At 39.4% G+C, this 13,717-nt stretch overlaps 1 protein-coding gene and 1 long non-coding RNA gene across 8 annotated transcripts in view; one reads left to right on the top strand and one right to left on the bottom strand.

The window, feature by feature from the left end:
* The window catches only part of COL11A1 (collagen type XI alpha 1 chain), a 125,626-nt gene extending 121,771 nt beyond the window's left edge, over positions 1–3,855 (top strand). For all 7 annotated transcript variants that reach the window (XM_077182136.1, XM_077182139.1, XM_077182138.1 and 4 more), the window contains 2 exons: positions 188–421; positions 2,108–3,855. In XM_077182136.1, the coding sequence (XP_077038251.1) occupies positions 188–421; positions 2,108–2,254 (381 nt within the window). In that variant the 3' untranslated portion in view covers positions 2,255–3,855. The remainder of the gene's footprint in view (positions 1–187; positions 422–2,107) is intronic.
* LOC129123774 (uncharacterized) overlaps positions 1–13,717 on the bottom strand; it is a 157,967-nt gene that overhangs the window by 20,965 nt on the left and 123,285 nt on the right. Inside the window, exons 8-9 of the long non-coding RNA XR_013183246.1 lie at positions 11,136–11,190; positions 7,735–7,830 (exon numbers count right to left, since the gene is read on the bottom strand). This is a non-coding gene — a long non-coding RNA (uncharacterized LOC129123774). The remainder of the gene's footprint in view (positions 1–7,734; positions 7,831–11,135; positions 11,191–13,717) is intronic.

A 13,717-nucleotide genomic window follows, 5' to 3' on the forward strand; every position in this document is an offset into this window, starting at 1 on the left:
CTACATTATGAAAATCTATTTACTGAGTCATAGCTGTATCGACCTTTAAAACTTCATAAAATGTTATGTGTTGGTTGATATTTTTATTGAGGGCAGTTATATGATTCTCTTTTGTCAACAATAATTTTGGTTTGCATTGTACCAAAGAAAACAGATAAATATTCATCTAATTTTTTATATTTTCCAGCTTTCCTATTTGGATGTTGAAGGCAATTCCATTAATATGGTCCAAATGACATTCCTTAAACTACTGAGTGCCTCTGCCAGACAAAATTTCACTTACAACTGTCACCAGTCTGTAGCCTGGCATGATGCACCCTCTGACAGCTATGACAAAGCACTAAGGTTCTTAGGATCCAATGATGAAGAAATGTCTTATGACAACAATCCTTACATCAAAGCTCTCCATGATGGCTGTGCAGTAAGTAGAGCTTCAAAGACTCTTTACAAAACCCACCTGTCATTTAAAGTGGAAATCAAACAAATCTATTTTTTCACAGCTTTCTTCTGAGACAAGCTTTGTAAACACTTCACTTGTCATATACTGATTTTTAGTAGATTTTTAACCATAGTACACTAGTGCCATATTCAATTTTCACCTATGTACCAAAAAAGATATAACCACAAGCCAAGAAATTGAACAAATCTGGAATGGATGCAGGCTGTCAACACCACTGTGCTGAAAGCAGACTATCTGCTACTGTGTATGAGCACAGTATAAGGAAAGAACAGAAGCAAAAAAGATAATGAGAGTAGGCAGCATATAAGCAGAATATACTGGTACTAAAAATCAAGGTATACACAAATAGAATAGTTATTGAATACAGCAAAAACATATATCACATAAATCCTATGTATGTACCCAAACATAGTGAATTAATTTCATAGTTTGATATGTGACTTTGTGTTTCCTTTTCTTATTTTCTGTATTCAAAGCCAGGTGAAGTTTGTGGCTCTTACTTTTCAGAATCCTCCTTTAAGCTAAAAATCCCCAGAGGTGTCCAAGCATACATCAGCTCCCTGAGCACTCCTCTTTCAGGGTCTCTGTGGGCATAGCAACTGTTACCACTTCTCAGAAATAGAACAGTCTCTATTGAACCCTTTGAAACAAAGGCATCAAAAGAACAAGGGACAGTTGAAGCCTCATTAATTATTTTGGGGTTTGATATGGGAGCATTCTGAAGGCAGTTTCTGAGCAGTCAGAGATACAGAATTAGAGACCCAAAAGTGCCAGAATATCCACCTGAGGCAGAGATGCAGCTCAGGAGGTGCAAAGCACCTCCCCTCAGCAGTGAGACTCTAATACACAGCTGATCCATGTCAGCCTTTCTGTGTGCCTTGTATTTCCATTTCACTTTTGTTATCCATAGAGGGTAAATGTAGAGCTCCAGAGAGAGCTGGAAGTTGCAGCTGTCACTAAACTGAGAACACTCAGGCCTGTCAGCTTGGATGCTCCTCTGAACTCCAAGACCCTGGTGTAGCTGAAGGGGGTCTCAGCAGATATAAGAGACCATCTAAAGGAAGTGCAGTGCTGATAGGTGATGTGATGGCTGGCTGAGTGATGCACACAGGAGCTAGAGAGCCTTCTCCAGGCAGCAAGGGTGTGCCTTCAAAGCTGGCTTCTAAGTGCAGCAGTTGGCAGGCCTGGCAGAATATTACTTTCTTCTTAGTTGCTGTAATAGTTTGTGAGCCAGTTACAGTATTTCTTCTTAGAAGTGGATCTTTTCTGTTTCAGAACTAATTTGTGACTTTTTCCACAGGAAATGTGTACTGCTGTGACAATATTATTGTTTATTACATAGTATAGACATGAACTATAGAATTCTCTAAAAAACATGGAATATCTTAAATTATTTTTCTTTTGTAGGTCTACTTTAGTAAGTAAAAAAATCTATGGTTCATCCTCCAACTAAAATCAAAGCATTACATGTCACATTTTTAGAATTAAATCATAAGAAAATACAAGATTTAGGGTTTGCAATATCTGGTGCATGTCAGGGCAATCATTTCAAAATTCTACACTTTAGAGATAAAATATGAAGATCTATAGCATGTTAAATGCTCAGAGGTATAACAGTTTGGGTTTTCTTCTTCTCTTTTTTAACAGTCAAGAAAGGGCTACGCAAAGACAGTGCTGGAAATCAACACTCCCAAAATAGACCAAGTGCCCATAGTTGATGTGATGATCAATGACTTTGGTGATCAGAACCAGAAGTTTGGATTTGAGGTCGGTCCTGTCTGCTTCCTTGGTTAAGCTTAAGACAAAATCAGATCAACACAAATGCTGCACTTTGGTGCTACCAACCCACTTCATGCCACATGCAAGTTTTGAGTAAGGATGGCATAGAAAATGTCTTGCTGTGTATGTATGTCTTATCTAGAAAGTAATCATTGCCCTTGTAGGGCCAGAATCACATGACTTAAACTTATTTTGCAAAGATGCTGTGGCACAGACAGACAACATAGGGCTCACTTCAGGAACACCCCCTTTGGATTCCTCTGGTGCTGTAAAAAAACCAACAACAATGGTGCTCCTTCCATTACAACAAAGAGGTGTTTAGAGAGTGTTTAATATAAACTGTAATTATTCTATGTACAGTACTATACTGTGATTTCTCTGTCCACTTCCAAAACTTGCATGTGTCTCTGAATTGCATCTGGCTCTTATTTTACAATTACAAACTACGTTGTCAATACTGTGTATGTATTCTGAAAAAAATAAAACTGTAATTGCCAGTGAAGCCAATTCCATTTCTGATTAATAATAAAATCCCTTTGTATATATTGTTGTTGAAGAGCTTTGTTATTTGAAGTCGCCAGTAAAATTAAGGTGTCAAAACTGGAAGAGCTTGAGCAGCACATTCAAACAACTCCTTTCTGCTGATATCACTCTGTGACAATGAATTTAGATGATGAAATGAAAGCACTTTCAAAGGTGCTGTGTTCCATGGTGCTATACCTCAGACTTTTTATTTTCTATTCTAATTCCATAATTTCATAAGATAACTGTATATACCTAAAATAAACAAGTTTATATTTTTGGGTGGGGAAAACATATAAGAAAAAAACAAACTTCTGTGTTAGAGAACTGTTTAAAATCTGTGAAATAAATTAGTCATATAGCTTTCCTTTTTTTTTTTTTATCTCAGCTGGATTTGTTTCCATTTTGCTTATTTGGGCTACATAAGTATAAAAACGGGATTTGAAACAGTTATTTATGGATTTTTGCAGTGTTTACTTAGATGTTTGTGTAAGCAATGATGGATGTTTGCTTCCTAAACTGGATACTAAAGGTTTCACAGAATAGTCTATACAATATTTGCCTGTCCCATTAATATGAATTATTTTTCTTCCTGTTACTCCACCTGAAGGCCAGGGATGCAATATGTCTAGGTCATGTGATTCTACACAGTTGCTAAGCAACACAGGAGGGACTGCTTCCTAAAGAGCTGTCTTTGACCCAAACTCTTACAATTCACTGTTCAAAGTTCATCAAAAAACATGATGGTTTGGCCTTCCCTCTGAACATTTTATTCAGGTAGTTGGAAGTAGAAATTACATTTTAGCTTTACAACACAAATCCTTTTGTAATTATTTTTCATAATATATGTAAGACTTGAAAAGAAATGTTTGTTTCTATTTCTTATAAATTGTTAAATTAAATAGTACTAGTTTCTGCTGGCTCGTTTCCAACTGGTATTTTCTTATGCACGTTTATACATGTAAAAGTGAGATTCCAAAAGTCAACTTCTTGCTGTTCATATTTTCTTTTATTTTTGAACCAAAGTTTGTAACTGTCACCTCAAAGAGGGAAATACAAATTTTATTAATAAAATCAAGTCTTGTTTATCTGGATTGGTCATTCTCTTGTTTCAATGTCCAAAATGCACCCATGTCATTACTTTAACTTTATTCTTCTTCCAGACCATCCAGGCTTGAAAAAAAAAGGAATGTTACTACATGTCTGGGCAAGCACTGGGCAACAGCACGGGGAAGAGAAGTGCTAACAGAGAAGGTGCTGATCTGACCATTGGCAGTAGGCAGCAGGGATAAGTTCACACATGGTTGGTATGGATTTATAGCTCCAGCAGTCCAGATAATACCATCAAACACAAGACAGGAGCCTGATAGTCCTTCCCCAGCCACTCACAACCTACAGTGACTGTCCATTCCTCAGTCTTGTGCTTATAGGACTTCATTGGGTAGGCAAATGACCCTATTTATTAATAGGAAATGGAAGACAAGAATGAGACCAAGACTTGGAAAGTAGCGGAACACAAAATGTCCACTTTGTTTTAGACTGTGGAACCAGAACCAGCAATGGGTCCAATGACATGAGATTTGCCCCCTTCTCCAAAGAACTTTCTCTCTTTTTCATCTGCTACCTGTTCTTCATGAACTCTGGCTATGTCTAAGTAAGATGTGAGGGCAGCTGCAATAAGTTTGGCAGAGAAGCAGCCACTTTTTCCTGCTCAAGGGGGCTGGGCTAAGTTAGGACCTAGCCTATCTAGAAGAAACCTCCCTGTTTGAGTGCTTCAGGGTAAAAAATAAAGATGGTTGTGGCTTGGCAGAGTCAGAATTAGTCTGCAGCAGAATGTTGTTTCTAAGAATGCAATGATGTATTCAAGCAGCCAAATGAAACCAGATCTTCTCCAGAATTAGTCCAAGCATCTTGCCAAGGTTTGTGTCAGCAACATCACAAAGGAGGAAATGAACTCGACTCTTCTACTCTTTTCAGCAAGGACCCATCTGGTTTATTATTTAACATTTCTTTAGGCCTTAACCACTTACTATTTATCCTTATCATCAAAGGATCTCACCATTGCTTGTTATCTAACCTCTTTGTCCATTCTCTTTTGCAATCTGCTGTTAAACACAGATTGTGGTCGTGTTGCATGGAAATGGAGTAACTCAGCACATGGCAAACCAAGCCCAAAAAATACTCTGGACCGAGGCAAAGTTCTGTCCAGAATTACACAGACATACAAGAGAGATTTAAATGACAAGCTATGACTAGAGCAGCAGAAACTGCTCTGTGTGCATGAGTGGAGTTTCTTTGCCTCTCTCTCACCCAGGACAGGGCAGTATCAACTCACCATGACTGGCACATCTCTTGGAAAACTTCATAAAATGCAATGAAGATCTTTTTTTCCAGTCCATGTGAGAGCCATTATGGCTAACATCAACAGTCACCTAGTGACACAAAAAGCTACAAAGCTTCAAAAAATAAGGACAGTGAGCTCCTTAAGATTCCTCCCCTTGGGAACAGCTTTGTTAATTATAAAATTATTCTTCACATGCTAATGGCTGGAAGGAGAAGCCTTAATAGCCACTGGTTTTCTATTGCAAACACACTCATTTTTCTGTGAAAGAACATCTTCTATTGTAGATGCACCAAAAAAAAAGAAAATTACAAAGACAGGATATTAAATGTCATGTCTATTATGTTTACCTGGAAACGTGTCTTATTTGTGTTCCTTTTGAAAGCACATAAATTATCAGAGGCTCATTGTTAGTTCAGTGAAAAGCAATGCCAAGATTATTGCCAAGGAGTAGATTGCTCTAAAGCTATTTATACATTTTGTTTTCAATAAAAACATTAAAGATTAATACAGTGAGGAAGGCTGCAAGCTTACAGATATTCCAACGCTCTGCTCCAGCCAAAATTGGCCTTGTTTTTTTCTCAGCTCTTTGAATGAAGGCTCTGTTCTAATGAGAGAGGATGCAGCCAAAGCCCACAATGGACATGTTTTGTCTAGGTTGTCCAGGGAGCTTTGGCAGACCTTGACTTTGTTTCCAATATCTCAAGGGGGGAAAAGGTGATCTCCATCAAAACACACCTAATTTCACTAAGACAGACAAGAATTGTTAAAAACTCAGCAGTGGGACTGGGATCTAAGTGCCTCCTCCGCTCCCTATTATAATCTAAGAAATTGGGTTTTTTAACATCAAAAAGGCAACGTAGCTAAATCTTGCTGGAGCATGAAAGAACTCCAGCTTGCAATGTGATTAAAATGTGGATGAAAATTAAAAATTCAGTCCATCCAATAAGATGCTGGACAGAAACCAAATTAATTCTCTTCTAGCCCCAGAAGTTCTCTAAACTGGATCTTCTGTTGTGTTTTCAATGGTTAATTAAAAGAACCTTTCTGAGTTCACAGGACTGGGACAAGGCTGCCCCCCAAGGTCATCTTAATAACCATGAATGAGCACAGCAGCCTCACACTCAGCTCCTCTCTCACCTGAATTATTTCACAGCCAGAGATCTTGCATATGGCCTTAGCCCCTGTGGGCTGCAGCAGTGCAAGGCCAGTGAGTCATGGTCTCAGAGGCCCAGCCTGAAAGCTCTGAAGTTCCCCAGCACAAGTAAAAAGTAAACATAGCTACAGCAGAGCCATAAAGCTGAGTTTTTAAATTAAAAATGTTAACTAAATGAGGAGACTCAGGATGTGACTATCCAAATAAAAACATTACACTATAATTGCTGTTTCTGAAATGGAAATACTGATTTCTTCTTTATTAGTTTATTGAGAATGTTACTCAGAAAGCCCACAAAAGTCAGCCAGGGTATATCATGGAGCTGCTTGAGTTCTAGAGCAGGACCTCCTCATTACAGTAGGAAAGTATTTTAATTGGAATGAGAGGTGGAAAGATTTAGAATGAAGTTGTTTTTATAGACATAAAAGCTTTTTTCTGTCAAATATTAACTGGAAAAAAAAAAAAAGGTAAGGTTTTATATCCTATCCTTACAGTCTCTTGACCCTGGGCCTCTTTTTTGTTACAATATCATTTCAATGGCAGCTCAGGTGAGAAAGTAGCTGTGCTTTGTGGTCCTGGTGCCCAAATCAGCTCACAAAATAACATAGCACAATGTCAGAGCTCAGGTTCTGGAAAATGCATTAAAGATAATCTTCCTAACATTTGCTATTCAGTAACTTTCTGATTTGGATGTATGGGGATCACTTATCCTTTTGTCATTCCTCAGAAGGATTTTAGAAATACCCACTTTGCTCTAAGCCTGCAGAGTTTTTCAGTGCACAGATATTAAGATCAAAGCTGTTTACTGTCAGAAAGAGCCAAAAATGGAATTTTAATTTGTGAAAACTTTCCACAGCACTCCAAATTCTGAAAAAAACAAAGAACATTTCACCTTCCTTCTCCTCCTTTTTTAATTGTGATGTTTCCATTTGAAATAATGAGATGTTTCTGTCCAAACTCATTGAAAGTATTTGATTGATAGGAGGAAGTCCATTGGTACCCTCACCAAGATTGTTTTCCCATGTGCTGGGAGACAAGAGCTGAGTACAATACTAACAGTGGAATAAAGACACTTCTAGAAGAGAAAGGCACAATAAAATAGTTCTCAATGTATCACAGAAAGGAGGAAAATGTAGCAGGGGAGAAAAGAGGAAATAAGAAAGCAGGGGGGAAATACATGGGAAAAGAATGATAGGAGAACTTGCTTCCCTCAACATAGGGCAGGAGGCTGAGAAATCCTTATGGGCAGTCTGGGAGCATCCCATGTGATTGCTGGAACTGCAGGTTTGTTTCTCACAGTCAGTGCAAAGGCAGGGTGCACTGGCCCCATAGTTAGGAGGCAGCAGCAAAACTGGTTTATAAAAAACACCCCTGAAGAGCAGCCAAGATTGCAAGGCTGTGTGGGAAACACCTGGAGCACTGCCTGCAGCCACATCCCTGTGCCTCAGTCTCCCTCCCCTCCCCTCCCGCACTCACCTCTCTCCCAGACACTCCTGACACTGCCTCCTCTGCAGGATCTCTGCTCTTGTGGAGCAGCCACATTTTGCTGGGGCACTGGAAAGCACAGGAGATCTGGAAAGGGAGATGAGATGTTTAACTTTTAAGATGAAAAGAGAATGGATGATGGGGGAGGGTGAGCAGGCTCAGAAATCAAAATACACCCACACTAACATACTGCTAGACTCATAAAATACAAAGCCTGTCTGGACCACTCAGATTAGGAACAGGCAATTTCTGTGTCCTTTTCCTACCACAGAGAAACATAGAGACCAGGCAGCACTGAGGGCTGTCTCTGAAAGGAAAGTCAGATAAAGACAATGGGGAGATCAGCTCATACTGCTGACCCTTTGAAACCTCTCTCTGCACTTTAAAATTGACCTATTTCATTTTCTGAATACATTGACCTCAAACCAAAGCCACAATATTTTGAGGAACCACATTTGAACTAGCATCACATCTTCCCATGAAAATATTCCTAATAAAAGTAATAAAAAATTTTAAATGCACAGTTTGCATGAACTGAGGATACCTGAGAATGTTCCTGATTAAATGATTCTTGATTATTTCAATGCATTATGCAGTTTTGCATGTGTGCATTCATTTCTCGTGTTTTGCATAATCTTTCTGATGACTGTATGCACAAGTGTACCATGTAGAAACAGCAGTGAGCCAACGTGGTTACTCATTAAACTTAATGAGAAGGTTAGAATTATCTACTATAAAACTAAGATGAAAGCAAAATCACAAATTTAAAAGCTAACTAAGGGCTGAAACATCTGCAAGTACAGTAAGTTAATACCCTCTTAACATGCAGAACAATAAATACATCATATAGATATACAGCAAATTTGGATGCACGTTACCCAAGCGTAACTCAGCTGTGATGGTGTATGAAATGATACATTTAACTTTAATCAGACACATAACTCAGAGGAAGCAAAACCACAAAGTACTTAAGGGCTGTTTTGCAACACTGGAATATTTTTGATAGCCAGATAGTATTCTGCCCTTTTCTGTTTAAACACAATGAAGGAAGACAGAGTTTGATGTGTGCCTCCAGATCTCTGTAAATAAATGTAGGGTGACTCCTACACACAGAGGTCAGGGCTGTAACAACACAGCAAAAACCAGAAAAGGATGAAGCCCAGGGCCTGTGAACCATGTATGTGTGACAAAGGAGAGTTACAGAGGAAGATGACCAACTGCAGCAGAGGGATCATAAAACCATGGGGTAACCTGAGTTCAGAAGGACCCACAAGGATCATTGAAGTCCAGCTCTGTCCATCACAAGGATCATCGAAGTCCAGCAGGCCATCACCAAGAGTCACACCATCTGCCTGAGAGCATTGTCCAAGCACTTCTTGAACTCTGCCAGGCTTGGTGCTGTGACCTTGGGGAGCCTGTTCCAGTGCCCAAACACCCTCTGGAGGAAAAACCTTTGCCTAATATCCAACCTGACCCTGAGCCTCTTCTCAGCTCCACATGAGTTACCTGAGTCCCACTAGTGGCCACCAGAGAGAGAGAGATCAGTGCCCGCCCCTCCGTTTCTGCCTGTGAGGAAGTTGTGGACTGCCCTGAGGTCTCACCTGTGTCTCCTCTACACTTACCAAGCCAAGGGACCTTAGCTGCTCCTGATATGGCTTCCCCTCAAGGCCCTTCACTGTCTTGGTAGCTCTCCAATAGGTTTAAATCTTTCTTCTATTGTAGCGCCCAAAACTGCACTCAGGGTGATTCTTGCAGTTTAGTACTCCAGGAAATACTCAAAAGCCTTTCTTTAACAGGAGGCTTTAAGGACGTTTTTAGATGTTTGTTCTGACCAAAACTCCCTGAAGAGCCCTGGGTTTGGCACTCCCAGGGGCAGCCCCCAGGTGACCCCTCAGGGCCTGTGGGCCCAGCCTGAGGGGGGCTGTGCTCTGGTTCCAAAGCCAACGAGGTGACTTTGAGCCCATGTGTGTGTCAAAAGACACACACCTCCACTTACCCCTAGATGAAACCCAAGATTATCTTTTTCTCAGAAATTTTATTCCCCTCAATTTTCATTTCTCCTAAAAGCATCATATTCAAAATGTACCACTCCCACACCCACAGAGTTTTATGCATGTGAAAGAGGTAAATTCACATTCAGTTGTTACCTCTTCAAAGGCATAATTAAGGTAAAAAACCCCCACCCCACCAAATACAAAGGTTGCCCTCTCCTCCTCTGAACCTGTGCATGTGCTCTGACTCCCTGCCCATGGTGCTCACAGGGCAATGACACTCTGACCTTTCTCCCTGTCAGGCAAAACACTTCCCTTGAGTTAGCACCACTCTGGGGTCACTCTCTCCAGAGTCTGATGTCTGCAACCTGAGCTGTGAGACCTTTTCAGAGTGAAGGAACACAAAGGGTTTGTTTTCTTTACCCAGGTGTTTCTGTGGTAGAATGGGCTGCAAAACCTGAGTTCCTGTAAGCATTCAAACAGCAGGCATGCAAAGGCAGTATTTAAACAGCTCTATAAATGAGCTAGGGATGTGTGTCATTGGTTTTGAAGCACTATCTAAAGTTATTATGCAGGAAACACTTCTGTTGAGACATGAGTCATATTAAGCAGCTTTGTGGCAGATACGGTAGCTCCTCTTTCATGCAATCTCTTTCTCTGAAAGCTTTGATTGAGAACTAAGCCACATTAAGGGTTTAGTGGTTGAGCCTGGAAGCTTCCTTCAGTAAACTCCTTCCTGAATTAATTGCTGCTGGAGCTCATCACCCATAATAATATTTTCAGAATCTTTCCCCTATTATCTTCCTCTGTCAGGTTAAATTCATCTTTTTGATGTCACACACATTAAATACTGTAAAAGAGGAACAAAAATTTCACTGCTCAATAGGAAGCAGCACAGAGTGTTGTTAGTGTCCACAGGTCTGCTTTTGCACTTGGTGAAATATGAAGGACGTTTCAGCAGAATTTTAAGATAAACAGTTGAAAATAAAGAATTTCCTTCTCCACAGTCCATCACCTTTTAAGGGACATGGCAAGGAGTCCACTACAGTCACAGCTTGAGGATGTTTCTATGCAACATGTACAACAAAGTGAGAGACCTGCACCAGTCTTACAGAGACAAGCATCAAATTATCAGTTGTGCTTTAGGCTGGGCTCTCTTCCCTTGGTTCTCCTTAGCCATGAACTGTCTTGGGCAGAAGGTATCCCTTAGAAACAAATGAAATGACAAGTCCTGCTCAAAATACTCAGCTGCCAGGCAGGCAGGTGGGGATTGCAAGTTAAGACACTCCTGGGCAGGCAGAACTCCAGGCCATGGTAAATTCTTAAATTAACAAAGGTGCAAACCATGCAGTTTCCCTTGCTAGGCACTGCTCCTAAGGGGATTGCAAAAAAAGGTCTTACCTTTAATGAGCTAGGATCCAGTTATGCAGGAAATGTAAAGGCACATTTTAAATACCTAGGGATGAAGGGAGAGAAAGGTTAAGACAGCCTTGATTTGTATCCCATCTGAAAATGAATGCAAATTCTCTCTCTGGCAGATGCTTTTAGAACACTTGGAAAAAACCATACCCACAAAAATTGTTTTTCTCTAATGCTTTCATGAAAATACTAATGAAATGAAAAAAAAATTGCTTGAGCTGTAAATATAGATGATGAATTTTACAGGTGTCCAAAAGTTTTAAAGCAAATCAAAATAAACTTTTTCAGTAGGCTCAGACTTCCTGTACATAGTTGTAATACATTTAGTTTTTCAACTTCTTAAAAGCTTTTATATGAAGTTTGGACAGAAATATTCCTTTAGTCAATACAACATTGTAAATACGTGCTAGTATAAAACACACAAAATATACTTTAATAGAAGTTACTTACACAAACCTAAGTTCATATAAAGATTAAAATATATTCACTCTTTACTGTGGTGAACTCAACCACTTATAAATACCCTTGGTCTAATTTCATAGAACTTCCATGTTTTGTGATGGTATCACACCAGGACTGCAGAGAGCTGAAGGCTGATACCAGGTTAAGTGAAAGGGAATCAGAGCCACTCTGCTTTTCTGACAGCCATTATGGTAATGTGATCAGTACCTTGACAGATGCTAAGAATAATAATTTTGCTGATTGACTTTTCTTCAAACCTAGGGCTGTGGGCAATCAAAGAAAATATGAACATCTGGCTGAGCTTTTGATTGCCATGCTCACTGATATAGTGCACCCAAATAAGCAACAATTAGTACAGCTTGTGTCAAAAGACCCATCAGTTAATTCAAATTAAGTCAGGAAAATTGAATCCAATTGGTATTCATGCATATTTGTATGCAAAGTTTAAATAAGATTCTTCTGCATTACATTATCCTTTATTTACAAGGGAAAAGCATGCAAAGTTTTGTGGTTTAAGCAAATATCTTCAAAAGCCTTCTGACTTCTTAAAGCCAAACTGCTGGGAAAACTCTGTGTACTTTAAAAGGGCATATTTAGTCTAATAAACACAAAAATGTGGTGGCTTTCTCAAGTTCATATTCCTCACTTCTTAAAAAAATGTCACAAATTTGGACAAGTTATTCATTTTGTCAGTAGCAATTACAGTAATGCAGAACTGATACATGGGTAAATTTATTAACTAAGATGGTGGCCAAGATAACTACCAGACTGTAGTAAGAAAGAAAAATCTGAAAGCTGAAGACTAATTTCCTCATGGTTTTGCTTGATTCTGAGTGTAAAACCTTGGGAATATGTTCTTTCTTTTTTTAAAATATAGCTTTTCTGTTGGGATTCTATTTATGGTAACAGTAAATTAGGTTGCATGAGAACCTGAGATTAAAACTAATCAAAGGCAAAAGACAAGTTGTGTGCCTAATTTTTTAAAAAGAGAAATTTAGAAAAAAAATCAATTTGATTTTTTTATTTAATTCTTGCTCCTTGCAGTGAATAAACTTTAGTCATTGTGTGGAAGTTAAGCTGTAATAATTTTATTTGTAACTTGGGTGTGAAATCTCTTTTTTTCCTTAAAAAAATAGAGACAGACTCTCTAGCTATCTGGGCTCAGCTAACTAGAAGTGAAATTTACTGTAATCTCACCTAAATCTCAGTTATCTTAATCTGACCTGGCTCTAAAATCCTGTTACAAAATTCCAGGATTTCTGCAACTCATTCAGATGTGTTAATCTAAAGCCCAAGACAAACCAGTGTATCTCAGACTACACAGGGGGCAGAGTCACCCTGGCAGCCCCAGCTGCAGCTTTGCTCATGCACTGGGGTCACATTGCACTTGCAGCCACTGCCCCTGAGTGCTCAGTGTTGTCAGAGCCAGGGAGCTTCAGAGCAGAGCTGGGAACACCTAAAGTACTGCTAGAGCAGAGGAGGGACCATGCCACAGGAGAAGGTTGGGTGGGTCAGTCCATTGGCTGGGAATCACACACTACATTATCAGCTGCCACCGATGCAATGAGTGTGGCCAAGCACCTGTTACAGTCTCATTTTTCTTAGGGTTCCCTTTGTTTTGATGACAAGAAATAGGTTTTCCTAATCACTGACTCTAACACTCTTGAGAACAATCAGATCAATTAATTAGAAAACTGTTACTATGCTGCCTTCATAAATCAAGAGTTAGCTTGTGATCCATAACTTAAACAGTCTTTTAGCAGCTGTTTTCTTGAAGTTCTTTCCCTTAAAATACTAAGATCTATTATACATCCATCTTCTGATTCAGAGGTTCAGAGTTCTTCTACTAGTGTTACCTTTAGAAATATAGTTGATGGAAAATCCCCTAGGTAGTCTAATGATATGGTCCAGTTACTCTCAAGTGCACAGGCCCCTTATAAATGCTACTCAAAAATCAATATCAATCCTTCAGTGCCTTCAAAAGATGTGGAGTAAGGACCATAATAATGGTGATTGCCTCCAGCAAATAACTGCTCAGTGATTATACTGCAGTGGCCTGGAAGTCCAAATTCCCCTCAATAACTTTCAAAACGGATGCATGC

The sequence above is a fragment of the Agelaius phoeniceus genome, chromosome 8, assembly GCF_051311805.1.
Source record: "Agelaius phoeniceus isolate bAgePho1 chromosome 8, bAgePho1.hap1, whole genome shotgun sequence".
Lineage (NCBI taxonomy): Eukaryota > Metazoa > Chordata > Aves > Passeriformes > Icteridae > Agelaius > Agelaius phoeniceus.